Genomic DNA, 24,341 nt, shown 5'->3' on the forward strand with positions numbered 1-24,341 from the left:
TCATGAACCTTCTGCGGAAGTATTAGGCATATGCACAACATGCCATAATGTTGAATGTCTCTAAAGCCACAATTCACGAAATAAACAAACAACATTACAGAGTATACAGTGATAAATTACATAAGATTGAGGTTAACAAACATAAAGGGTGGTAAAAAAAACATCTTATACAGAATGTTTTCCAATTTATTATGCTTCGTTCTGAAATCTGACGGCTCTAACTGTTATGTCCATTTGATCTGTTGAACAGAATCGATTGCAAGCATTACTAACATAGGTGCATTCTAGTGCTTGGTCTTGGGCTTCTTCACGATCATCACACTGCAATGAGCATGGTGAGCACAATAGTCGCTTACACTGCCCAAAACAGCCCTGCAAGAAGATTGACAAGGTTTTGTTGGCTAGTGATTCAAGTGATATATAAGGATTGTTATTTGTAATCATTCCATCAATAAAGTGATGCTAATATTTCGATAGAATAGGTAAAAGGGGTTCACAAAAATCCTATATAACAGGGGCGCGCTCTTGGAGCTATGTTAACTGCTCAATTCATACTTGTTAACAACCTACAAAGGATCAGACACCAACTCAGGCTGCATATGGTCAAGATCGAGAGGTTAGATTTCTTTGTTTCTTTTTTATTGGTGACAATTTCACCCACTTCTTATAGTAAGGAAAAGATGTGCAAACTGATTATAAGTCGTTCTGTTTTCAAGGAAGCATCATAAGTTCCCTATTTTTGAAGGTGTAGAGAACTCACTGAAACGAACACAGTACTCAATTAGGGCCTATACTACCATGCGTCTTTAAGTTACAACTGAACCGGCAATCATCATTTGATCAAATTTTCACTCTAATTAAAGACACTTCTATATGCATTCCCCTGTCTCATACGTACGAGAAAAGAAGTGGTTGAAATCAATGACATTGACATTATAGCTTGCTCCAAGCCTCACATTCATCGACTTTCCTATAGAAAATTATTGCCAAGTATAACTGAAAGAAATAAACTGTACCTTTTAATAGCTCCATAGCCATGACTACCAACAACCAAAATGGTAGCATGGTGCCTTTCTACAGCTTCACACAAGACAATCCTCGCATCCCCTTCGATAACTTCTGCTATCACATCACCAACCTGCAAGTAACTGAAATTTTAAGATAACTCTTGTACTCAAGTAAACTAATTAAGTGTATCTACATACTACATGAACACTAAACAAGTAACTTTCACTTTCTTTTTAAGTATCTATCAACAACAGCCACACAAAAAAAAAACAACAACAACAACAACAACAACAAAATTTTGTAAAAAACATGGATGAGTGCTAAACCTATAACAAATCAACAATGGTCCCTTAACTTCACTAGAAAATAAAAAATAAGCAGCACTCAATTACTCAAAGATCAATCTAACAAAAAATTATTACCAATTTACTGCTGCAGAGCTCTTTGGCTTTGTCTATAACTCTAGCTGCTATCTTCTTTAGATCAATCTCAACATAGGGCATAACGTCAGCAGCTCCTATATATAAACCAACAAATACAAATAAACAACACCTTCTTTTTCCATACACATTAAAAAAAGTTTCCAATGTTGCTGCTACCAATACTTACCAGGTCCAACGAGGCCGACGACAGAAGAAGGAGAGGGCTTAGAATGAAGAAGAATTAGCCGAAAAGGAGGATTGGACGCAAAAGGAACAAAGAAACGATCAAGAGTCCATTCCAAAGCGTAGAAGCTATGTTCACCGTCGTCTATACCAATTACCATAACTTGTGTTGCCATTTCAACCAAGCTTCTGTCAACTGATCAATACGATGGTTTTTTGCTAAGTCTAACACAAGTGTGCGTTACGTAAGATATATATATATATATATATATGAGGAACAGAATGAGTGGGTTGTGCTATCTAGATTGTCTTATAGTATTGTCAGACAAAGAATCTGGGTTGAATCCTATGCAAAAGTGTTTACGCAACTTTTGTGCGTGCCTAGTGCGCGTACGTGGGGTGGGTGTTTACTTCGTTCCAGAAATCATTTCGAAATGCAAGAAAAAGACAAGTTTTGCTCGAGTATCTCCCGAGATAGCGAAGAAACAGACAACATGCACTCTTGTAACTTTGCAAATTGCAGGTAAAGTTGAAGTTAGCCGCAAGATTCCTTATAAGCCACAACTATTAAATTAACTACTTGCTATAGTACTCTTTTCAACCAAACATTTTACACAACTTAGATGCTTCATGAAGCAATAGCCACATCAAATTGTCAACAGCCACAAGTCCGAAAATTGGTATTTTTTTTATCAGATTAGATTAGATGTCGGGGCTGGCCTGTGGGGACTTTACCAGAGTCCAGGCCGAAACATAAACACCCCTGCCTACAATTAACACTAAAATATACTTTGGTGAAACACAAAACAAAGCAAAACAAAATACAGATATCAGTCCCTCAAAATTCAGGTTTCAACTCCAACTGTTTGGACCCGCAGCCCAACCTCCACAAGTATACACACAACTCTTTCCTGTCTTGCACATGCCAACACCTGTTGTCACGCAAACCACAAGTTCCGAACGAGCAAGATTTTAGCAGGAACCCCCCTGGAAGGATTACCTTGCAAGCAGTTGTTCCCACATTCTGCTATCACATCGAAATTACCTTCTACGAGGATCTTATACAGCTGCTCGCATTTATTCAGCTTTCAACCTGAGAATCTCTTTTACAGTTCTCATTCTGAAATAGGGCATGTTCTCCTGCAGAAAGAGCAGACACGATTATTCACATAAAACAGCAATTTGGTAATTTCCACATTTAAAAAAATATGATCAGGACAATACAAATTAACTCTCATCATTACTTAAATGTCACACTCAAAATATTTCATAACCACATAATCAGTAGAACTTCATATAAATATTACAGAATACCTATGATACACGGATACGGGTACCTGTACCGATACAGCGACACCGGTATGGATACGATACGATTTTTTTGAAATATTAGGATACGGGTACGGCCTATGGGTACGGCTAATTAATGTGAATATTTTAAAATATATGCGTATTATGGAAATTATGCTAGTAGTTCTTTGAGTAAAGTTAGTCAAGAACATGTGAAAAACTATTATAACACATGTCAAAGTCAATACAGCTTGAAGCCTCAAGAACAATTTACATTTCAATGGAGTAGAACTATCGGATCAGGTCTATTTCAGGGATTCCAGTACCTTAGAAGTATCCAGTACCCATATCAGTATCGTACCCAACCGATACGGTTGCAATGACATTTTAGGAGTATATCCGTGCATCATAGCATAATACCATTGATACAAACGGAGAACTACATCGATACAACTTTGTCATCACTAGAACTTCATATAAACATTTGAAAAGATTTACAGCAGCCACTTTAAAAAGCTCTTAAAAAGTCAAAACGTAAGAAACCTATTGAAGACGAGGAAACTATCTTAACCCCATTAAGGATATTTTTTATAGGAATTCCATTAAGCCAGTGAAATATTTTACATGTAGATTTTTTGGAGATTTTGCATCTATATTATCATAGGATTACACAGGGAAAACATTTAGATGGACTTTGCCACTCGGGGGAAATTTCAAGGCCATCAGGCAAACTACCCAATTCTAGTGTGAAAGATCAACTTAAATTTAGGTGACACCTTAAACAAGCCACCCCTACTATTTTGCAATATTATACCCTAGCACTGTAATAAAGCGATGTAGGATTATAATCCTGAAATCGTAGTCCTCTATATCGTGGACTGTTGTAAGAGAATTTTCCAATATAATCAAACTGTTTGATTATATTGGAAAATTATCTTACAACAGTCCACGATATAGAGGACTAAGATTTCAGGATTATATTCAAACGAAAATAACTATATTCTTGATATTGTTGTTCAATTGTGACTTTTTCTAACAAAGAGGTTATACAACCATCAATTAGCATGCTCATCAGGTGTAATAACATAATGAATACGAACACTGCAGACATATTAATGTAAGCATTGAAGTAGCAAACATCATATAACACAAAAAGAAAGGAAAGAGAAGAGATGGCCACTATATTAAAATTTAACTAACTTACTTGAGCAAAACAAAGGCCTAACCCTCTGCTATAAAAGTCAGCATATTTGATCATGAACATGCCACAGTCAAACCTAGTCAGTGATGAAAAAAGACATTGGAGGTTAGATAAGAGATTTGCCCACACATAAAACAATTAAAAATAGCAGCAGCTCAGTACCACCATGGCACTTGGTGACCAGCACTCAGCAGAGACAAAAAGGGCAGAATACCAAAGACAGTGCCCAGCATTTAACCATTAATTTTCAAACAACTGTTTCATCATTTATCGTGCATGTAACACTCATCATAAGTCTGTACATTTATTGTACTTTTGTCCAAAAAGATTGCATTATGTGTCAGGTAATACACACGTACCCATTCTCCTGTGCAGGCAGATCATCAACATATTCTAGCTTCCAAGAGCTAATGTCAATGTCTTTTCCACTTTTATCCTTTACTTCATCCACGTAATACCTAGCCTACAATGCACCAAAAAGAAATATAGGTAAGCATGTTTTAGCATTACAAGTTCAGAAGCTATTGCAAAAAATGACCAACACGGCTACGCCAATGGAATCTTGTTCTAATATAATATGAAGCTTTGACTGATAACTCCACCTTAAACGCTTGAAATAAACTATCAGCAAATTATTCACCTGATGTGTTCAGATCGGCAGTTATTCTTAATAACTTGGAAAAGTCTAGCATGTCCAGACTAGGATAAAATTCTTGTACTTTTAAGTTATTGGTAATTTGACAAATATAAGTATATAACCTCTAAACTAATCAATAAAATGATGTCAATATGATTTGCATAACAGTGAAACAACAACAAGAAAAACCAGTAATTAAGCACGCATTTTCCACCCTCTAACTAAGAAACTCAGGAACAAGATCAAGTCCTATTTATATACAATTTATACAAAAAGAATACTGATCATAGCCTGTCCCAACAGCCAAAATAGCAAGAAGCTACTTAACCGTTGCTCAAGCTTTCCAAAAGACCAAAACAACAAAGACATCTAGAGATACAAGTTTATACCATTTACATTTCTTAATTTTGCTCAGAAAGAAAACAAAAAAAATTGTTGTCTTAATCTTATATAGTGAAATTTCTTTATAAAGTGTACATGTGCATACCAGAACATTTAGCACTCTGGAATCCTTGCCTTTGAGAGAATCAAGATACTGCAACTTCTCATCCTTCTTATTGATAATCGCCAAGCACCAGTGTATCTCCTTATGAATAGGAACAAATATCTATAACAGTATTATTGATATCAAAATATATACAAGTCTATTTCAAATTGGAAAACGAGCTGGAACAATACAGTTATAAGCTTAGGACAAAAAGAATGACCTACCTTCTCACACTCAACTAGGCCATACCCTATCTTCCTTTGGGTAGTCCACCTTTTTACGGCTTTGAAGTCATAACCACCCTTCCCACTTATCAACTAGAAGAATCAAGAAAAGAACAAAGAAGTGTTCAGACATAAGAGCTTTACTAATTAAAGAGAATTAGAAAAGAAAAGATAATTAGATGGAAACAAAAGGCAGTATACGTAACCTGAATAAACATCAAGCGCGTTAACAAAATAATAACCGAAACGAACAGTGTAATAAAGCAGAGGTTGGGGTTACCTTTTTATAGAAAAAGGTACTGAAGAAATGGCATTTCAAAAACCTTTTAGGTTCTCTCTTTTCTCTCTCCTTCAATAGTTCAAGGTACAAATTGATAACCTACAACATAAACAATGTCCATATCAATAAGAATTCACATAATCCCATTCCTTCTTTTTCTTGATTGGCTTAAAGATAATTTTAAGAAAAATAAACCCAAGAGGTAGTTATAGATAATAAGATAAACTGCCAACAGAAGTTCAGAACAACAAACAAAATACCAAGACAAAGAAATACTATTAATACTAGTAAAATAATGATAACATTGATGATAATAAAGAACCTTCGACCACAAGCAAACAGATGTAGTATAAACAATTTGGCATCCCGATGAAAAAACAACACACTAAAAAAAAAAATCTGCATCAACATTCCAATGTCATAATCCCCACAATGAGAGGTCCTGGATTGATCGATAAAGAGTTTGAACTCCAAACCCTTCCAATCAAAGTATTCCTTATTCCCAAACCCCAAAAGGACAGCAAACACGAACAGAAATATCCAATTGCCCTCCAGGAACAAGAGAAACCAGACAAGGGCAAATGGTTAAGTACAATATTTCGATGAGAAAGGAATACATTACAATATAAAAAGAGCAACAATTACAAAGTACTACATTACAGAAAAACATATAACACTCTCCTTTCATTCATGACATTTTCCTGAACACATTAGATATTAATTGGCTTAGCACCCAGGAGCTGATATAGTAACAATTTTTAGCATATCCCTCTAAAAAAATAAAAATAAAATGAAAAAAGATACCATAGCAAGATGATATGATAAGTAACATTGATCAATTATGTGGGTGGGTATGATACAGAATATAAGAATAAAGTTGGAGTGAGAGAGACAAGATTATATGGTGCAAGAACAAAAGTGGTTTGTTCAGTGTGAAGTCTGACTTCTATGTTGTCAGTAATTTAAATAGAGATCAAGGTAGTTCATCTCCTGAGATCTCTACGGAAAACAGTCAGATGTTCTGGAACCATAGGACACCACCTAAAATTAAGTTGTTTTTGTGGAAAATGGATAAAAACATGTTACCAGCTTCTGACATACTAAGAAGGCAAAAAATGAATATTGACTCCATGTGTCAGATGTGTGGTACAGCAGAGGACAATGGCTTGCAGACCCTATTTCTATGTCCTTGGTCTAATCAAGTGTGGTTTGCATCATCTATGTCCATCAGGTTTACTAAAGAGTTATTGAGTAATCATTGTTGGTTAGAATTTACTATGAACTTAGATAGTGAAGCTGATCAAGATTACTCTAATACAATCTTTTCATGCTTCATTCTGGAATCAATTTGCATGTCTAGAGATGCTTTATTGTTTGAACATACTACATTATCTATTGAGAAATGCTTGAATGCTGCATGGGAAAGATGGAAAGAGTGGAGTAAACTGTTTGTTATTGATTCTCATATTGATGTCCATAGCAATGGAGTTATAGATAATGTACAAAGAGATGAAATTTGGATTAATCCACCACCGGGAATCCGGGATGGATTAAACTAAATTTTGATGCCTCATTTCATAAAAACCTGAACTCATGTGTTGATGTTATTGCTAGAGAAGAAGATGGAAGGTGCTAGGCAGGATTTACAAGGTTAGTACAGCAGGGGAAGCAGAACTACTGGGAGCAGAGATGGTCATTGACAAAGCTCTAAGTAAAGGATGGACTAATACAATCGTAGACGGAGATGCAGTTCAAGTGATTAAAGCGTTGCAGAAACAAGATCTTTGTCCAGATTGGACATGGTTTCCTATTTTAGTTATGTCTTTAATAAGATTAGTCTTGTCTCAACTGTTTTATTCAGAAGTTCGCCTAGATCATGTAATAAGTCTTCCCATAATGTAGCTAAATGGGCATGTAAATATGGTCCTGAAGAACTATGTGAACTGTCGGGTTCTGATTGTAATTGCTTAGTCAGACTAATAAATTTAGTTATTATAAAAAAAAGAATAAACAACATAAATAAGTATGATGAATTAAATGAAATTTACTGAACAGAAGATACAAAAGATGTATGCATGGTTCAGTAATGGCCAAGACTACAACACTCACCTCATCATTCAGCCAGGCATTTGGTCTTAGACACTGCAGAACTTCTCCAGTAATCTCAATACTAGAAACATCATGTGAGACCAGAAGAGTCCGTCTATGCATATACAAACATACTTAATATCAGTACCATGGCTATATTATTTAAAAGTAAGTAACATATTCAAGTAAAAACTATACCTATTAGAATTCGAAAGGGCAAGACTAACTTCAGCCTCCTCTTCTTTTGTAAGAGGAACAAATGGTTCGCGATCGCGGCGTAACCTCTGAAATCATTTAAAGCATTATATTCTTTACAAAACTAAGATTATAAAACCAAACACAGAAGTAAAACTTCACAAACGCTTACCTCATCGGGCTTCTTTGCAATCCGTGGGAAGAACAATTCTAACTTTCTCTTACAAATTTCAATGCTACTGTCCAAGTAACTCAGTTTAGAATTCCGTTTCTCAGCAGATTTATACAGCTTCTTATGTGGAAGTTCACAATTTAACGGATTTAACGAAAGCGCCCCAAACTCCTTCAAACTATCCTCCACTTTAACGGTCTGATTACTCACGGACACTGACGACGAGCCCTTATCCGCAAAGTTTTCATACCTCTCCTTCACATAACCATTCTCAGCAGACCTCTGATTCAAACCAAACGAATGATCCAAAACCACAACATCATCCTCATCGGCATCAATAACCGCCTTATCCTTTCTATTATTATACTGACAACTCTCATAAGCTAATCGTTTCGCATCGTCATATTTCTTAATCAAAACATTCCCCATTGAACTTATAAAAACCTTTGGTGTTCTACAAGGACCATGAACTTGTCTTTTAATCCTTTCTTGAGGTTGAGGATAACGTTGTATTCTATCAAATATAGATTGTGAATGTTTTTCAAAGTTAATAATTGTATGCATAGATGAAAATTTGGGTTTTTTGAATACCTGAGATAGAAATGGTGATGTATAATGATTTAATAAGCTGGATATATCTTCCCCACTTCGTTTACGATTACTTGTTAATGCACCCATCTCTTCTTCAAAATTACTGTAATAAAACGTTTAAAAGGTAAACCCATCTACTTGTTTTTTTACCATCAAAAGGTTAATTGATGTGGGGATTACGGTTTTTTTAGTGGGGAATTGAAATTTTGATGTTTGATTGAATGAAACCCTAAATTGAGTTCCCGCCTCGGACAATCTTTTATTTTTTTTTTGGGGTGAAATAAATCGAATTTTGGTTTGTTTTGATTTATTTGTCTTTTAAATGTGGGTCCCATATGGCTTGCTGATCGTGGACTTGACCCATCTTGACTACAAGTTGGCCCAAATAAAAAAGTGTTTAAGCCCGTAATATGTATTCCACATAGGGCTTGTCAATGGGTTTCAGAACCAAACCGATAAAAAACAGTTTGGGTTTTAATAATTTGGATTCGACCCGAACTAATAAGATATTCGTTTGGTTTCGGATTTGTTTTTTACCGAACTAATAGAACTGATAAGATGACATTTTAGTAATATTTATGTTTAATTTTGTATATGTTTATCAATTGGGTGGCTTAAATTAATCGATTTAAATTTGGATTTAATTGATTTTATAGTTTTTGGTTCAGGTCGGTTCGATTTTGGTTTGAAATATATTTTATCGGTTCGGTTTAGTTCAGTTTCCAATTTCCAATTTTCTTATCGATTCAATTTTAGGTTCCAATTTTATTATCGGTTCAGGTTTGGATTTTCCATAATCCGACCCAAACCCGATCCATTGACAGCCCTAATTCCACATATATAATAAATGGAAAACGTTTACTATTTGGTCCGGAAAGTCCACAAAAAAGATGATTTTGGCCACTTGATCTCTGACGGTGCTTGTTCCATGTCCAACTGTCCAAGCAAAGCCCATTGATAGCCATTTGGGCACTGATGAAATCAGAAAGTATATGTTTCTTGTGAAACCCTTTTGATCAGTGATCACACCCTTTTAACAACGGTTTTCTTAGAATTATTTTTGCGGGCTACAACTTATTTGATAAACTCTGTATGTACGTGTATCTTACTGGACTAGGATTCATCATTTTACATCCATGCATGGTATGCCCCTGTTAACTATAGTTGTTTCAGAGGTACTACAAAAGAGAGAGAGAGATCAGTTATAACACCCCGTGTTTTATTTTTACTTTTCCTAAACCTAAAAGATAAACCTTCCTTTCTTGTTTTTAGGGGAGTTTGAAAACAAAAAGGAGTTCACACGGACTTTTTAAAGACAGAGAGAGTTTTATACAAAGAAAAAGAAAGAGTTTTTCTGAGAGAGGAAAAGGAAGATTTTTCTGATAGCTGATAGTCGGAGCTAATCATGGGTGAGTAGTTATTTTTCTATTTCACCGAATCTAGAGTTTGACATATATAAAGAAATAATTTTTGCTGTCTACGGTTTTCGCGCATTTTTACTGACCTTCTGTTATTATCCTTGGTACTGTCGTTGTATTGTTAAAACTTGTTAAATGCTAGGATATTGCTCTGTTGAAATTCTAAGATTTGAAATTAAACCGTGAAACTCTGAAAGTGAAGTGATTGTTAAACTCTGAAGTGATTTGTTGAACTCTGAGATTTTAAAGTGAACTGTTAGAAATTGATTAGTGAAACTAGGGAAATTTAATCTGTTAGAGCTCGGACGAGGCTGTTAATGGTGGGCAAGCCTACAGAAATCGCCCTGTATAGTATTTTTGGATTGAACCTTGACAATCTTGTTGTTTTGTTGTGGTATACTTGAATGAGGTTTGATTGCAGGGGGTGTGTGAGTGTTGTAGAGTGAGGGGAAGGCGCTGGCGAAGCTTGTAGAAGTCAGTAATGGCGTCGTCAAGCTAAAAGAAGGGATTCGTCCTGATTGTTTTAGATTGAACTCTTTTTGGTTTTGATTGTGAATTGTTGGTGGGTTATGGGTTGTTGATGGTTGTTTGGGTGCTGGAGAGTGTGTGGTTGAAGCTTTGAACAAGTTTTAATGGAGGTCGAAAATTCCCAAATCTAGTTTAGAGGGAGTGGATGGAGTTAAGGGTTTTAGTTTTACCTTTTGTTAAAGTTGTATGGTTTTTCCTCAGGACAAAAATTGATATGATGAGGAAGGGAGGAGAGGTGGCCGGAAAATGTGAGCTGGTGGTGGAGGGGATGACCGAGATTTGGATCCGGTGCTCCCAGTCTCACCAGTTCTAATTCTATTTTGGTTGGGCTTGGGCCTAAACATTAGTTTGTTTGTTAGGCCGGTTTCTAATTTTTGTTGTGGGCTTGAGTGTTTTGTGGACTTGTGGGCCGAAACAGACTTGTGGGTTTAAGTTATTTTAGATTGTTGGGTTAGGTTATAAAGGCTTGGGCTTTGTTTTGTTTAGTATGATTAGGACGATGGGTTGAAGTGTTTTGCATATTGGTTTGTGTCAGGACCTGTTGGACGAACACCGTTTTGGGAAATAACCCTTTGACTAGTTGACCAGAGTTGACTTTTAACTCGGATGATGATTTGGTCTATTAGGATAGGTCTAGTGCTATAAGCGTGCTTGGCTTTGGGCTAAGACTTTATATATATACATGTGTACATGTATTAACTTCTATGTGATATATCAGTCTTTTATGATATACGACGCTATGACACTTAGACATCGATATATTAATAACGCGTAAACTATAATACAAGAAACAAAATACTCCTCCGTTCTCTGAAATAATATATGCAATAAAGTTCAAGAGTGTTCTCAATAATTTACCACACCCTTTTTGAATCTCTGCACACCTCAAGTTTTGGAAATGAGATTTTATGACTGAAGATGTCATGTGATAGGTGGGCATTTATTGAATGTGTCATAAATGGTCCGTTAGCGTTATAACTGGGTATTAATTGACGGTGTTATAAATGACCCGGGTATTCATTGAATGTGGCGGAAATGACCTAAAGTACATAGGTACTAAAAAGTGGGCGTATAAGAAAAGTAATTAATTAATTAATAAGATAAATTGTTTTGATGGTGTGAGTGTGCTTGGACTTGCATTTAAATACTTATAGGATATCTACACATGTTATATAAAAATTTTAACTTTCGTTTGCAAGAGGGTATGACTTAATAATATTTTGTGCAGGGATCGCGATCCTACCCTTATACAAAAGTGGATATCGGTAAGTTTTAATTCAATTACTTAGTTATTAAAACGAGTTATTATAATGAGTTAATATAATGAAAATTTTGCTTGGGAAGAAACTATGCCGGTTGTAATGACGGAACTACCCGTCTTCCAAGCGGAGAATGATTAAGTTATAATATATTTAAAGTGTTAGTATGATAAGTAAAGACTGGAAATGTTTATATGTGGTTAGTCTACTCATACTAACAAATTCCATTTTGTTGACCCATATTTGCTTTGTTTTGGTTTGGGTGTGTTATTGTTAAGGAACGTGGGGTGTGTTGGATTTGTTTTTAGGAACATAGATCAATCTAAAATCAATAATCGGTGAACAATGCGCAAAAAACCGATATATAAAAATGGATATTGATTTGGATTTTTTTGTTTTGGAGCGGAAATATAATACCGAAATGAACTTTGGAGTTTATTTTATTATGGGTCCGATGAAGATCGATTTTTGGAAGTATGTAATAACTTAGTTTCATATTCATATGACATGAGAATACGATGTTGAGGACCTATTATTCTTAGAGTTTTATATCGATGATTTTTTAACGGAAGACAATATTTTAATAAAGTGATGGTTGAGGAATTTTGGAGATATTTTATTGTTAAGTTGATTCTTTTATAATGAGGGTTTTCGGTTTTGGCATGAGTTGTATCCACCTAGTCATAGCTTGGGTTTTTAGACAATTGAACATAGTGATGTTTGAGATATTTATATTTCAATTTCTTGTCAGATTCATTTTCATTGTTCATTTCGTTAAACTAAAGCACTACTATGGTCTACGGATTGAATCCGTAACCAATCAAAATTAAAAGGTATTTGTTACTGCCGGACCCCAATTTGTGTTCGGCGGACTCCAAAAAAAAACGATTATTACAAGTGTGCCATTGGTTTCAAAAAAAAAAAAAAAAAAATTTACAAGTATGCCATTGATTCCCAAAAAATTGAATTCGAAACCCCAAACTTAAACGACCAGGAGGGCAAATCCAGTGGTTTGGACTAAATCCAAAACTACTTGGCCATAACCGCATTTTTTAGGACTGAAGTCTAAACAAAATAAAGCTAAAAAAAGTTCGAAGATGAGGTTTTGACACCGTTTGGGACTTAGTCCAAACGACCGCCACACCGGTTAAGATCCCAAAAAGAACTTTGATTTTTTTCAAAGTTCAAATCCCGCACAAACCAATCTAATCGTTTTGGGTCCAAAACGATGCGATCGCCATGTCGTTTGGGATGGACTTATACAAAAAATGGTCACACCGTTTGGACTTAGAAAAATCCCCAACGATACGGGATACATACATACACCGTTTGGACTAAGTCTCCAACGATATGGTCACACCGTTTGGACTTAGTTTAAAACGATGTGGTCATATTGTTTGAGATTTGAACTTTGAAAAAAATTCAAAGTTACGTTTTTGGGCTCTTGACCGGTGTGCAAAGCTCTAGTTTGGACCTTGTGTCGGAGGCATATATTTAAATCCCAAACGAGCGGTTTGATCCCAAAGTCGACGGAGGCAAGACATATGGGAGGGAGCAATCTTTTGCTACAAGAGTATGGAAGTCCGAAGGAGTGGTGTGGCAAGATGGTTTGGAAAGTCAATTGTCCAAAAGTATGGATCACTAAGTTTCTTAGTTCGTTTAAATTTGGGGTTTGGAATTTAATTTTTGGAAATCAATGACATAGTTTGAGCAAATAATAAATTTTTTTAGATTTTTTAAAAACAATGGCATACTTGTAATAATTGTTTTTTTTTGTGGGAGTCCGCCCAACACAAATTGGGGTCCGGCACTCCGGCAGTAATAGGACCCAATTAAAATCGCTCACAAGGAAGGATAAAGATAGATAAAATTGGTTAGCAGTCGTATTATTAAAAAGGTAAAGTCAAGGATAACTAACCTATATGCTTCCAACTAATGTTACTCAAATAGAGAGTACTTACATACATGATACACTGCCTACTTTGGGTACTCGGATAATTTCAAATTACAAAGAACAAAATTGGTACAAGTAAATTTTTGCCACGGGTGCTTGGATTTGATCTCAGACTTATGAAGAGCGAAACTTTTTTCCTTTAACAGCAACAGCCAACGGCAGTTGAAGTGATAGCCACGGAAGTCGGGGTTGTCTATAAACCAGAAGACCTATCCGTATACTCCTGGACCAATGCTCCGAAAAGCGATTGTCTTTCAAGCAAGCGAGATGGCTTGTCAAACTCTTTTGCTCGTCCTACGCAAGCGAAAAGTTGAAGAAAAAACAAGGAGTTATTTCAAGTAAGAAATGCAGCTCAGGGAGAAGAAATGGTTAGTTGTCCCACTGTGCCTACTTAAGTCTATCACAATGCCGAATCAAGTTTATGATGTGTTCTTCACATGCGACACTGGATTCATTGTTATTATTGGTTTCCTAGTATTAAATGATAACAGAAACAGGCAAGTCTGTCATCTGACTGAATGATGTTACATGTGTACTGATTCAAGATTTAGCAGATATGGAATAAACACAAGGCAATAAATGGCTCATACCTGCATCTATAACTAACACCCTATCGCAGTCCATAACAGTCGGTATTCTGTGGGCTATGCTGATGATTGTACAGGCTGCAAAATCCTCTCTAATAATTCTTTGAATAACGCCGTCTGTTTGTGAGTCAACAGAGGCTGTTGCTTCATCCATAAACAAAATCCGACTGCGCTTTAGCATTACCCTCCCCAAACAGAGAAGCTGCCTCTGTCCCACACTCCAGTTATCTCCACTATCAACCACTGAACAGAAATAATGACAAAAATGATAAATAAACTTGGAAGTAGATTTTGAAAAGGAAAAATGGACCCAATTGTTAGATATCACATGTATATCCAAATACAAAATGTAATCCTAGTCTCTTAGAGCATAATAACAAAGAATCTACCTGAAGTATCTAGTTTCTCGGGCTTTCCGGCCACCACATCTTTAAGTTGACAGCGTTCGAGACTCTATGAAAGACATGAACCCACATCAGTCGCAAACTACTATACCAAAATTAGATGATACAACAAAATCAAACCAACTAAACATTTTCTTCCTTGCTGAAAAAATAAAAATAAAAGAAACGAAAGTTGAATATTTCCTTCACCTTCCAAATCTCTTCATCTGAATACAGTCCAATTGGGTCAACATTGCTCCTTACTGTTCCTTCAAAGAGGACAGGTTCTTGAGGAATGATACCATAGCGGGACCTGAGATCATGAAGTCCCAACTTGCAGATGTCGATCCCGTCAATAACAATTTTCCCACCAGAAGGCTCCATCACTCTAAACAAAGCTTGGATCAAAGTTGATTTCCCGCTCCCTGTGCGACCAACAACACCAATCTTTTCTCCACCTTGGATGCTAAGAGTGACTCCTTTTAGAATAAAAGGAGTGTTGGGTCGATATCTAACCTGTCAACAAGAGTTTGCAACCTTCTGATAAGCTTACCACACGACTCTAACATACCCCCAAGACCCCAAGAGAACTAGCTTGAGTGCATCCCTAAGCATTACATTAGTAAAATTCTATCCCAAGAAAACTAGCGTTATAAAACACGATTTTTATCAGCTTGCTCATCAGTCCATATTGATATCATTATCTTTTCATAAATTATCACAAACAGTGTCCATGTTTTTACTTTCCTCGGAAGTGATTAAATCTTAAGAATAGTTTTCAAGTGCCCAAGACAAAAACAAATAAAATAATGGAGCGATGGTTATTACCTGCAAGTCCTTGAGATCAACATGGCCATGGGTGGGCCAATTTGATGGAGGACGAGTTTCTTCAATGACCCAGGCTGCTTCAGTTGGAATGTTTATGAACTGCTTTATCCTCTCAACTGAAACCATTCTGTTTTCCACAAAGCAACTCATATATGTGGCAAAGAACAGAACAGAGTTGAGTGACAAGCCGTAAGATAGAGACAACCCCACAAACTCTACAGAATGCAAAACACTGGGAGTTATCAACAATGAAAAATCCAAGACTTTGAAGCATATACAGGAAACCAGCATTCGATATTTTTAGTTTCCAATCCATCATTTGCAGGATTCATAAATATACATGCATAATGCATATTGTGTGCATGCAAATGCTTAATGGTTATCAAGTTTCTATGAATTTAATGGATTTATTATCATCGTATATTTGTTCATACCTGGTTTGATAACATTGCTAGGCAACAGAACCATAAACAAGGCAGCAAGGCAAAGCACAAAACTCCCTATTAATTCCAAGCGGAAACCTAACCATTCATTTGATCCATTATTGTGAAAATCCATGCGCAGATTGGCATTGACTCTGTCAATATTCTCCTGACAAAACCTTGCCTGCTTCCTGAAGCACCGGATTGTCATAACTCCAGATACACTTTCAGAGAAATGATGGATAACAGGGGCTTTTGTGATGGAATCGAGACGAGTCAACTCTCGCGATGTTGCAAGGTAGTATCCCTGAACACGAAAAAATTTCAGATTACACATTATACCGCCTTGGTCCTTGCTACTAACCTTATTTATTTGCAGAATCATACTAAGAGGCCTACACATGAGGGTACAACTCCACCCAAAAAAGATGGCACACATGTAGTAGTGTGAAGCCACCATTGACCACTAAACAGATCTGATATGACTTAACTGACAAATTTGACAATCTTACGTCATAGGATAGCATGGATGTAATGAACTTTGGCTCATTCAGTTGATCCAACTCCTAAACTACGTCTGTGCAATACATGTAGGAGATAAAGTGTATTGCAAAACACATTATTTCTCCTTGCTCCTGATCTCATTAATTTGCAGAACCACACGAAGAGGTCTACCCAATGAGGTGGTCGACCCGAAAGATAGAGCAGAGATGTACTGGAGTGCTGAACAACCTTTAACACTAAGTAGACCTCGTATGCCTTAACTACACAACTGGAAGACAGTACAAGGTATAAAAGCATGGATCTAAGGAACTTTGGATCAATGAAGTGGCCTCGCTAATCCAACTCATATACTATGCCTGTGCAATACATGTAGAGAGAACAGGTGCCTTATAGACTACAGCCCTACAGGCACAAGTGCATAAATATATTACCTATCTGGTACAGAGAAAACTCATCTACATGATTGAAGATAAAAAGTAGAACGAGAAGCAATGGTTGGTTTTTTACCCGGTACCAGTAGTTGAACCAACCCAGTGGAATTATGAGGAAGACTGATGGCCAAGAAACTTGACATATAACGACAATAATGCTGAGAACACTGATGTACATTGCAACCATTAAATTTAGAAAGAAGGGAAGGAAGAGGTCGACGTTTGCTTGGTCGGTAGATGCCTGCAAAAGATAGTAATGCCAGACAAGTTATTTCATAAATTAAACCAAACTGGCAAATAATCAATTATAAGTGTGATAAGTGATATAAAACTGAGTCTAGACGATTTTATAAGAAATTACAAACCAGTATACATGCAATAACATATTAACATATATGACCACATAAAAAGATACGCAAAGGATGAACAATCTTACCCGACTAAGAATTCGTCCTGAAGGTGTTGTATCAAAGAAAGACATGGGTGCATGTAGGAGGCTATAGATAATCTGTTTGAAGAAGATCTGAGCAGTTGTGAGCCCCACAAGTGTGGTAAACAAAGATCTGACCATGACAAAGACACAGGAAACTACTGTGATGATAGCGTAGATGCGAATGAAGAATGAAGGGTTGAATGAAGCTGCACGATCTGCTCCCGTCTCATATGCCAGCCAATAATCACTTGCCATGAGGGACCCTTGCCACATTAGGGATATCAGCAGAACACCTATTACTCCCCACCATCCATATGCCTCAGTGCTGTAAGCCTTGTAAAGTTGCAAACTGACTTTGCCTGTCTCTCTTTCCTCATCTTTAATGAGTTTGGACGAGCCCTTCAGAGACTTGGACTGGTCAACAAATCCGTTTTCACCATTGACTTCTCTTGGATGTGGAGATGGAAGCTTCGGTGATTTTGGTAATTCTTGTGGTTCATTAGCATCGTAGACATTGTTGCTCTGTTCCACAAGCTCCATTGAGGTCTCATGAGCTGCAACAAGAGCTCCAAAATCGGTGCCAGAATCCAAAAGTTCATTGTATTTCCCAGATTGCACTATCATTCCATCCCTCATGACCTGTTATTGGAATAAAACAAATAAATACAGGAAAGGATCTATTCCCTCCTCCCCCACAGTATATATATTATATTGTGGGGGAGGGGGTATGAAAGGACTTTATGCATTACAGTACACGCGGCTGTTTCCATATGAATGACTTGTCAACTTTCATACTAGTTCATCAGGTTGTCTGAGTAAAGAATCTGTATTTTGTGAGCTTTGATTGTGAAACTGATAATACCAACTATAATTGGATATTAAAGAATGGATGTTTGGAAGCTGCACTTATAACTGATCTGAATTATGAGCTACACAGACGTCACCTGATGACGAATTGGAAAAGGAACACACTACTGCCACTACGGTAACATTGTTATTATATGTCGAGCTATTTTTTATGATACTAAAAATGGAGCAAAAGAAGCATCACACCTACCAATATGAGATCCACATTATGCAAGAAGTCAACTTGGTGAGTCACTAGCAAAATGGTTTTGTTCCTCAGAGCACCCCTCACACACTCCTGCAACAAGAACAACAGCGTTAAAATGCATTTCAACAAGCAGCACATACAGAAACATATTATGGCATACATAACATGCAGTGAAAAAATGGACCAGGCCACTAGCTCAACTCAAACAATGAAAACATCAGCAATGAAAGACAAAATCTCTTGGCTTTCCAACATTGTACTTGTCAACTAGATTCCTTAAAAATCCCAAGTAAAATATATTGCTAATGTTTCCATGGTGCTGATGCATCACATTCCTTGAAAATCGTATTACCTTGAAAATGTCTGATCCAGTGTGAGCATCGACAGCACTGAAGACATCATCGAGGAAGTAGATATCGCAGTCTTGATAAACTGCTCTTGCAAGCTGTATCCTCTGCTTCTGGCCACCACTGAGGTTTATGCCACGTTCACCTATCTCTGTTTGGTCTCCAAATTCCATCATTTCCAAGTCCTTCTCAAGGCTACAGGATCGAAGTACTTCTCTGTATCTCTGTGAGTTCATCGGAGTACCAAATAGAATGTTCTCTTCAATGGTACCATTTTGAATCCAGGACGTCTGTGCCACATAGGCAGTAGTCCCACAGACTCTGACCTGTGAGATGAAGGAAGCAGCTTAACATCAATCATTGGTAACCATTTAAAATATATACTATAAGCAGTTAGCTTCAATGGTAGACAACACATTAAGATTGTCTATTTTAATAGGAACTTTCCCCGTGTACACACACAGTCACACTATCACTTAGCACCATTACTTCAGCTGCTTGAAAATTGTTTAAACTAAGGTAATTTTTTCACTTAGCGTCATTTGTGTCTTCTTACTTTTCCAACTCAACTAGCCAAAGATACTTTCTCTCATTCTACTTACTTAATCTAAATCTTTCCACATCAAATAGGAGGAGGGATCCACAAAAGTAATAATTAGTTGGTAGCATAAGAAGAAAAATACAAGAAACGGAAGGCAATCTCAATGTCTTGTTGTAACAAGTCAAGCAAACATTCAGAAGGCATAGAAAAGCACAAGTTATTTTGATATAAGTTGTACTTTCCCACTCATCTGAATGAATCAGACGCAAATACATAGAAACTATATGTTTTAAGAAAACTACACATTGAACGCAAATGGACAAGTGTTGTGATTTAATATTAGATGTTCGTTTGGTAGCAGACATGGCATCTCATGTAAGACACCACAAGGGTCATCCAATATCTGCTTTCACACTTTAGGATAGGGAAAGGGCCTGATGATAGCTGGCCAGACAGTAAGCATACTATGGGTTCCAAATGATTTAAGGGTCACAACGAACCATGAATTAAATAGCAGGGTGGCTTAATAAACAACGGGTGTGATGATAAATAAATGGATCACTAAAAAAATTGCCTACTTATAACTGATTGTTTAAAAAATGCAAGATAATCTAGTATCTATGGAGTTCAACTAAACCATACCTTTCCTGAGAGCTTGTGCATCTCCCCAAGTATTGAAGCTAGTAATGAAGACTTTCCTGACCCAACAGTCCCAACAATGGCAGCAAGCTCGCCTTTCTTTATCTCGAAATTCAAGTCTTTAAGAATTGCTTCCTCACCTTCATCATCCCACCCGAACTTTCCTCCCTTAACCTCCACAGCAATTCTACCATCACAACCCTCGGTTCTCTCCACTGCTCCGTCTGCCAATTCCCGACTCAACATAAACTTGTCCAACCTCCCAAGCGAGATCATTGCTTGTGAGATTGAGATCAAAGCCTGTGGGAAATTTCTGATTGGCTCCTGCAAGATCTTGAACATGGATGTTGCTGTGAACACAGTTCCAGCATCGAGGGGGAACCCCAACAATATCGCTGTTCCAAATGTCAGGGTTGATATGAGAACAGGAGCACTCCACATGACAATGATGTTGGCAGAGATTGAAAGCATGAACTTGGTCAGCCATGAAAACTCGGCGCTTCGTAACTCTTGAATTCTTTTATTGAAGTGATCCTCCCATGCTTGAAACTTAATCACCCGCATGAAATTGAGCATTTCATTAGTTGCCTTCATCCTTGAATCTCGCATCATCATCAGATTGAACTGGAAACGGTTATTACGACGGCTACCAAACACTACAAATAGTAAGACTGCAATGACACCAGCGAATGCCGCAAGAGTCGCGAGACCAAGGTAGCGGTAGAGGAGGACTAAGGCCACACTAACTTGAAGTGGCATCAGCCACACATAATGAAGCTGCAGCATCATATCCGAGAGCTGTTGAGCATCAACAGCCATATAGTTAACAATCTGGCCTAATCCATGTGCTTGTCGGCTAGAGGAAGATAGCCTGAGCCCCTTCTTGTATAAAGAGGTGATTAGTGTTGATCTAATGAGCATCCCGACTTTCATAGAGTGGAAGTTGAACTGATGGGAGGACGAGACTTCAATGGTTTTCGCGATAAGGAGTATTGCTACAAGATAGTACCCTTCATAGGGAGAACTTCCCTTCCCAGAGGTGAAGTCAACAAAATCTTGGAGCAGGACTGGCCCGATAAACATCACACAAAGCTTTACAATAGCAAGGAAAGCAGTGAAGAGAAGGTCCTTCCAAAAACATCGAAGCAATGTGGTTCGAACAGGATGGTTTGATTTCTCATGTGGCTTGGGAAAATTCAATTCGAAAAGCTCCGACATTTTTTCAGCTCTGTGAACAGGTGCAAGTGATGGGATCTCATTGATTGTGAGAGGGGATTTGTAGCCCTTTTTCAACAGGGGATTCATCCAATGCCACACTGCTTTAGACAATAAGGAAGCCGAATCATAACCCGTCACACTCGCTTTGCTCAAAACTGGTTCTGTCAATTTTGGTTCAGACTCATAACCTGATTCACATTCTCTAATTACTATAATTCCTGTAGATCCCCGAACACTAACAAAGAGAAGAACAGCAGATATTGGTAAACTAATTAACGAAAATATGTCATCAATTCTCAACTCTATATCTCGATATTCCTTAGCGGAGCTCAACCGAATGATCGATGAAGCAGAGAACAAAGCAACAACAACAAAGTTTACAGCCCAGTAAGTTCGAAGAGTCATCGGATGGTTAACAGCTTCAAACTTCTTTTCATGAGCAATCAAAACTGCAATAGTTGCATGAGTTATCGCTTGAATTAACCGAAACAGAGCTTCTTTCAATTCCCATGAAGAGTGGGATGTCCTAGTGAAAGCTATAACACATAGAACTGTCTGAGATATTGCTAACAATGCTGTCAAACTAAGAGCAAGCTTGTACCAGATAGTTGTACTAATATGAACTCTATTGTTTTTAATAAGAGGTTTGGTAATTGAGACATCAGGATCATCGTGAGAGCGTGATCTAGAACATAGCTTTTGGATTGCAAACACTAGGAGGAAGAACAAGAAGAGGAGATCGATTGAGGCAAATAAAGCGCGTTGTGGACAGGGAGAGAGGAAAATGAATCCAACCCAGTGTAGTATGAGTGAAAGAGAAGACTTATCTTCTGTAAATTGCATTGTAGAACTTGAACATGAGAGGGTTGTGATCCAAGAAAGAGAAGATGAAGCCATGTTCACAACACAGACTTCACTTTCAAATTCTCTCTCTTGGCTTTGCTTCACATCCACCAGTCAACCTTACACTCTTTCTTCCTGAAATAATTAATGACAGGATTCAGAAACATTCATTCAACATACCTATGTATACCTATAAACTTAAATGCAGAGAATAAGAGCAATCATATAAAGTTTTCTTTTTAAGCCTGTAAATGATTGCAGAAAAAACAAAAATCCAGATTAAGAAATCTAGAAAAAAAGATAAAACCAAGAAAGATTTCCTAAAAAAACTATTATTTTCAACAAATAAACACTAACATTAAAAAAACATGCCGAGTTCTAAAAAAAATATAAAAGACACAGAGAAGCCTATCCACAACAAAGAACATAGAGATCTGTAAAAATATTTTTTTTTAAGAAAATTGAAAACACAGTTCAACCATACACTAAAAACAAAATGATTAAGTAATCTAGCCAGTTTTATTCTATTTTAAATTCAGACAGAAAAGTCAAAAAACAAACAAACTTTTATAATAAAACCAATAAAGAGAAAATATGCTAAAGAGAGTTCACACTTGACAACTTCACAGACATAATTCGAAAGATATGAAGAGAAAAAAAACAAGACTGAAATCTAGTGTGACAATGAAGTTAAAAGTTAAATCGTAAACTTCATCAAAAGTTCAGAAAAATCATAAGTTGAAAGGCAAGTTGAAAGAGAGCACGCCACTTTTTAGTTACTTTTGTTGAATGATTGAACAGTTGACTGTAGTACTGTACTGTATATAGTCGTCCCTGAATTACCATCGAAAGACAAGAACCAAAAAGCAGTAAAAAATGATTGAACCAGAAAGCATCTTTCCATAACTTGCAGATTATTGTATTAGCAATGAGAGTTTCATGAATTGAACCAAAACAAAAGCCCCTTTTTCCTAAATAGACTAAAACATACACTAATTATCAGAATACCTATAAAAGCTAAACACTGTCTGTGTCCGTTGAAAGAAAATTTGCAAGAGAAAAAAAAAATCATGTACTAAAGTCAAAATAGGTATAAAGCTGAAAACTTCTGTTGTGAAACTATTAATGCAAAAAACAACTATAATAAAATCTTCTGTTACAAAATAATTAATGCAAGAACAGACAACTTTGCAAAAATGAGTTTGAGAATGACTATATGAAAAGTTCACTGAATAAGAACAGAATCCTAAGAACATGCATGTTTAAAGAACGTTACAGCTATATGCTATATGGATGGAATGTAAGTCCAGTAATAGAATATAAGCATGCAGAATATATAGCTCAACAAATGGCAAAACACAGCTGTGGAAACTGAACAGAATCAACACATGACGATGAATGCTCCAAAACCATTAAGAGGAAAGAATAATCAAGAAAAGAAGTGTACTGTAGAAAGTCTTACCTCAAAAAACTGAAGATTGGAGAAGAAGTTGTAATGGTTGCTGCAGAAGAAGTGAAAAACGAAGTGTGTTGTGGTAAGCATAGCATGCTTTTGTAGACTTAAAAGGAAGCTGGTGAGAAGACTTAGAAGACGTGGAGGATGGGTAGCCAGCCTTTGGACCATCTGACCATCTGTATATTAAAATTTAGTGGTATTACTTTGGTCCAGGGAGTAGTGTAGTACGTGACTACTTTCTAGTTGGTAACTTGGTATTCACTATTCACTATATTTTACATGGACTAGAATTGAGATGTAATTGTTACTGTTGTTAGTTGTTATGTTATGTTGTACGGTTGTAGTTAATAGGGTATGACCGTCTGAGGCTAGTGGCGGAGCCAGGTAGGGCACCACAAAATGTGACTACTGACCATAAATTCCTAATATATTTATAAATACATTATAATAATTTGTTTAATATGAAAATGAACAAAATATATAATAAATACATTATTAGCCAAAAAAATAAAAATAATAATAAAATAAAAAATAATCGGTTATAAAAAAGAAACATAACTTAGAAGAAAAATTATCAGTTCATATAACTCCAATAATATAATAATTTTCACAATTGCCTTCGGTGAGTTGAAGAATGCTCTGAAATTAAACGACCAATCTTTTGGAAGCGTTGAAGAATTGAACCATGAAGCATTGAATCTTTGTAGTTTATTGTATA

General features: G+C 36.6%; 3 protein-coding genes across 4 annotated transcripts; all 3 read right to left on the reverse strand.

Annotated features, from left to right (window-relative positions):
* LOC147498896 (Adenine nucleotide alpha hydrolases-like superfamily protein) lies at positions 1 to 2,138 on the reverse strand. Its single transcript, XM_086560751.1, has 4 exons — positions 1,618 to 2,138; positions 1,431 to 1,525; positions 1,017 to 1,138; positions 1 to 372 (listed from the first exon to the last, which is right to left on the reverse strand). Exons 1-4 carry the CDS (start codon positions 1,787 to 1,789, stop codon positions 285 to 287), a joined length of 477 nt encoding a protein of 158 aa, XP_086416877.1. The 5' UTR covers positions 1,790 to 2,138; the 3' UTR covers positions 1 to 284.
* A 69-nt stretch (positions 2,139 to 2,207) lies between these two features.
* ESD4 (Cysteine proteinases superfamily protein) lies at positions 2,208 to 9,055 on the reverse strand. 2 transcript variants are annotated; one of them, XM_086560750.1, is made up of 10 exons: positions 8,779 to 8,919; positions 8,188 to 8,701; positions 8,019 to 8,104; positions 7,842 to 7,935; positions 5,733 to 5,831; positions 5,453 to 5,545; positions 5,229 to 5,348; positions 4,464 to 4,567; positions 4,108 to 4,180; positions 2,208 to 2,753 (listed from the first exon to the last, which is right to left on the reverse strand). In XM_086560750.1, the coding sequence occupies exons 2-10, from the start codon at positions 8,614 to 8,616 to the stop codon at positions 2,691 to 2,693; spliced, it is 1,161 nt and encodes a 386-aa protein (XP_086416876.1). In that variant the 5' UTR covers positions 8,617 to 8,701; positions 8,779 to 8,919; the 3' UTR covers positions 2,208 to 2,690. The 2 variants fall into 2 exon arrangements, with proteins under 2 accessions (XP_086416876.1, XP_086416875.1); XM_086560749.1 differs by having other exon boundaries at positions 8,188 to 9,055.
* A 4,789-nt stretch (positions 9,056 to 13,844) lies between these two features.
* Positions 13,845 to 23,766, reverse strand: LOC147498898 (ABC transporter C family member 14-like). Its single transcript, XM_086560752.1, has 12 exons — positions 23,630 to 23,766; positions 20,110 to 22,302; positions 18,932 to 19,252; positions 18,583 to 18,669; positions 17,529 to 18,164; positions 17,169 to 17,333; positions 16,170 to 16,464; positions 15,736 to 15,950; positions 15,118 to 15,423; positions 14,914 to 14,977; positions 14,528 to 14,767; positions 13,845 to 14,231 (listed from the first exon to the last, which is right to left on the reverse strand). The coding sequence occupies exons 2-12, from the start codon at positions 22,219 to 22,221 to the stop codon at positions 14,131 to 14,133; spliced, it is 4,542 nt and encodes a 1,513-aa protein (XP_086416878.1). The 5' UTR covers positions 22,222 to 22,302; positions 23,630 to 23,766; the 3' UTR covers positions 13,845 to 14,130.
* Between the last annotated feature and the right edge of the window lie 575 nt (positions 23,767 to 24,341).

This window comes from Coptis chinensis, chromosome 5 (genome assembly GCF_015680905.1).
Source record: "Coptis chinensis isolate HL-2020 chromosome 5, ASM1568090v1, whole genome shotgun sequence".
NCBI lineage: Eukaryota > Viridiplantae > Streptophyta > Magnoliopsida > Ranunculales > Ranunculaceae > Coptis > Coptis chinensis.

What these genes read in the sequence shown, in the direction of transcription:
- LOC147498896 (XM_086560751.1), bottom strand. Translation starts at nt 1,789, where the DNA reads ATGGCAACACAAGTTATGGTAATTGGTATAGACGACGGTGAACATAGC. An exon ending in CGTCGGCCTCGTTGGACCTG is followed by an intron (nt 1,526 to 1,617) that starts GTAAGTATTGGT and finishes GTTTATATATAG; the next exon opens with GAGCTGCTGACGTTATGCCC. An exon ending in GGCTATGGAGCTATTAAAAG is followed by an intron (nt 373 to 1,016) that starts GTACAGTTTATT and finishes ATCTTCTTGCAG; the next exon opens with GGCTGTTTTGGGCAGTGTAA.
- ESD4 (XM_086560749.1), bottom strand. Translation starts at nt 8,865, where the DNA reads ATGGGTGCATTAACAAGTAATCGTAAACGAAGTGGGGAAGATATATCC. An exon ending in CCAGAGTGCTAAATGTTCTG is followed by an intron (nt 4,568 to 5,228) that starts GTATGCACATGT and finishes GGTGCATTGTAG; the next exon opens with GCTAGGTATTACGTGGATGA. An exon ending in CTGCCTGCACAGGAGAATGG is followed by an intron (nt 4,181 to 4,463) that starts GTACGTGTGTAT and finishes ATCACTGACTAG; the next exon opens with GTTTGACTGTGGCATGTTCA.
- LOC147498898 (XM_086560752.1), bottom strand. Translation starts at nt 22,221, where the DNA reads ATGGCTTCATCTTCTCTTTCTTGGATCACAACCCTCTCATGTTCAAGT. An exon ending in TAGCAATGTTATCAAACCAG is followed by an intron (nt 15,951 to 16,169) that starts GTATGAACAAAT and finishes TGCATTCTGTAG; the next exon opens with AGTTTGTGGGGTTGTCTCTA. An exon ending in CAGATGAAGAGATTTGGAAG is followed by an intron (nt 14,978 to 15,117) that starts GTGAAGGAAATA and finishes TGTCTTTCATAG; the next exon opens with AGTCTCGAACGCTGTCAACT.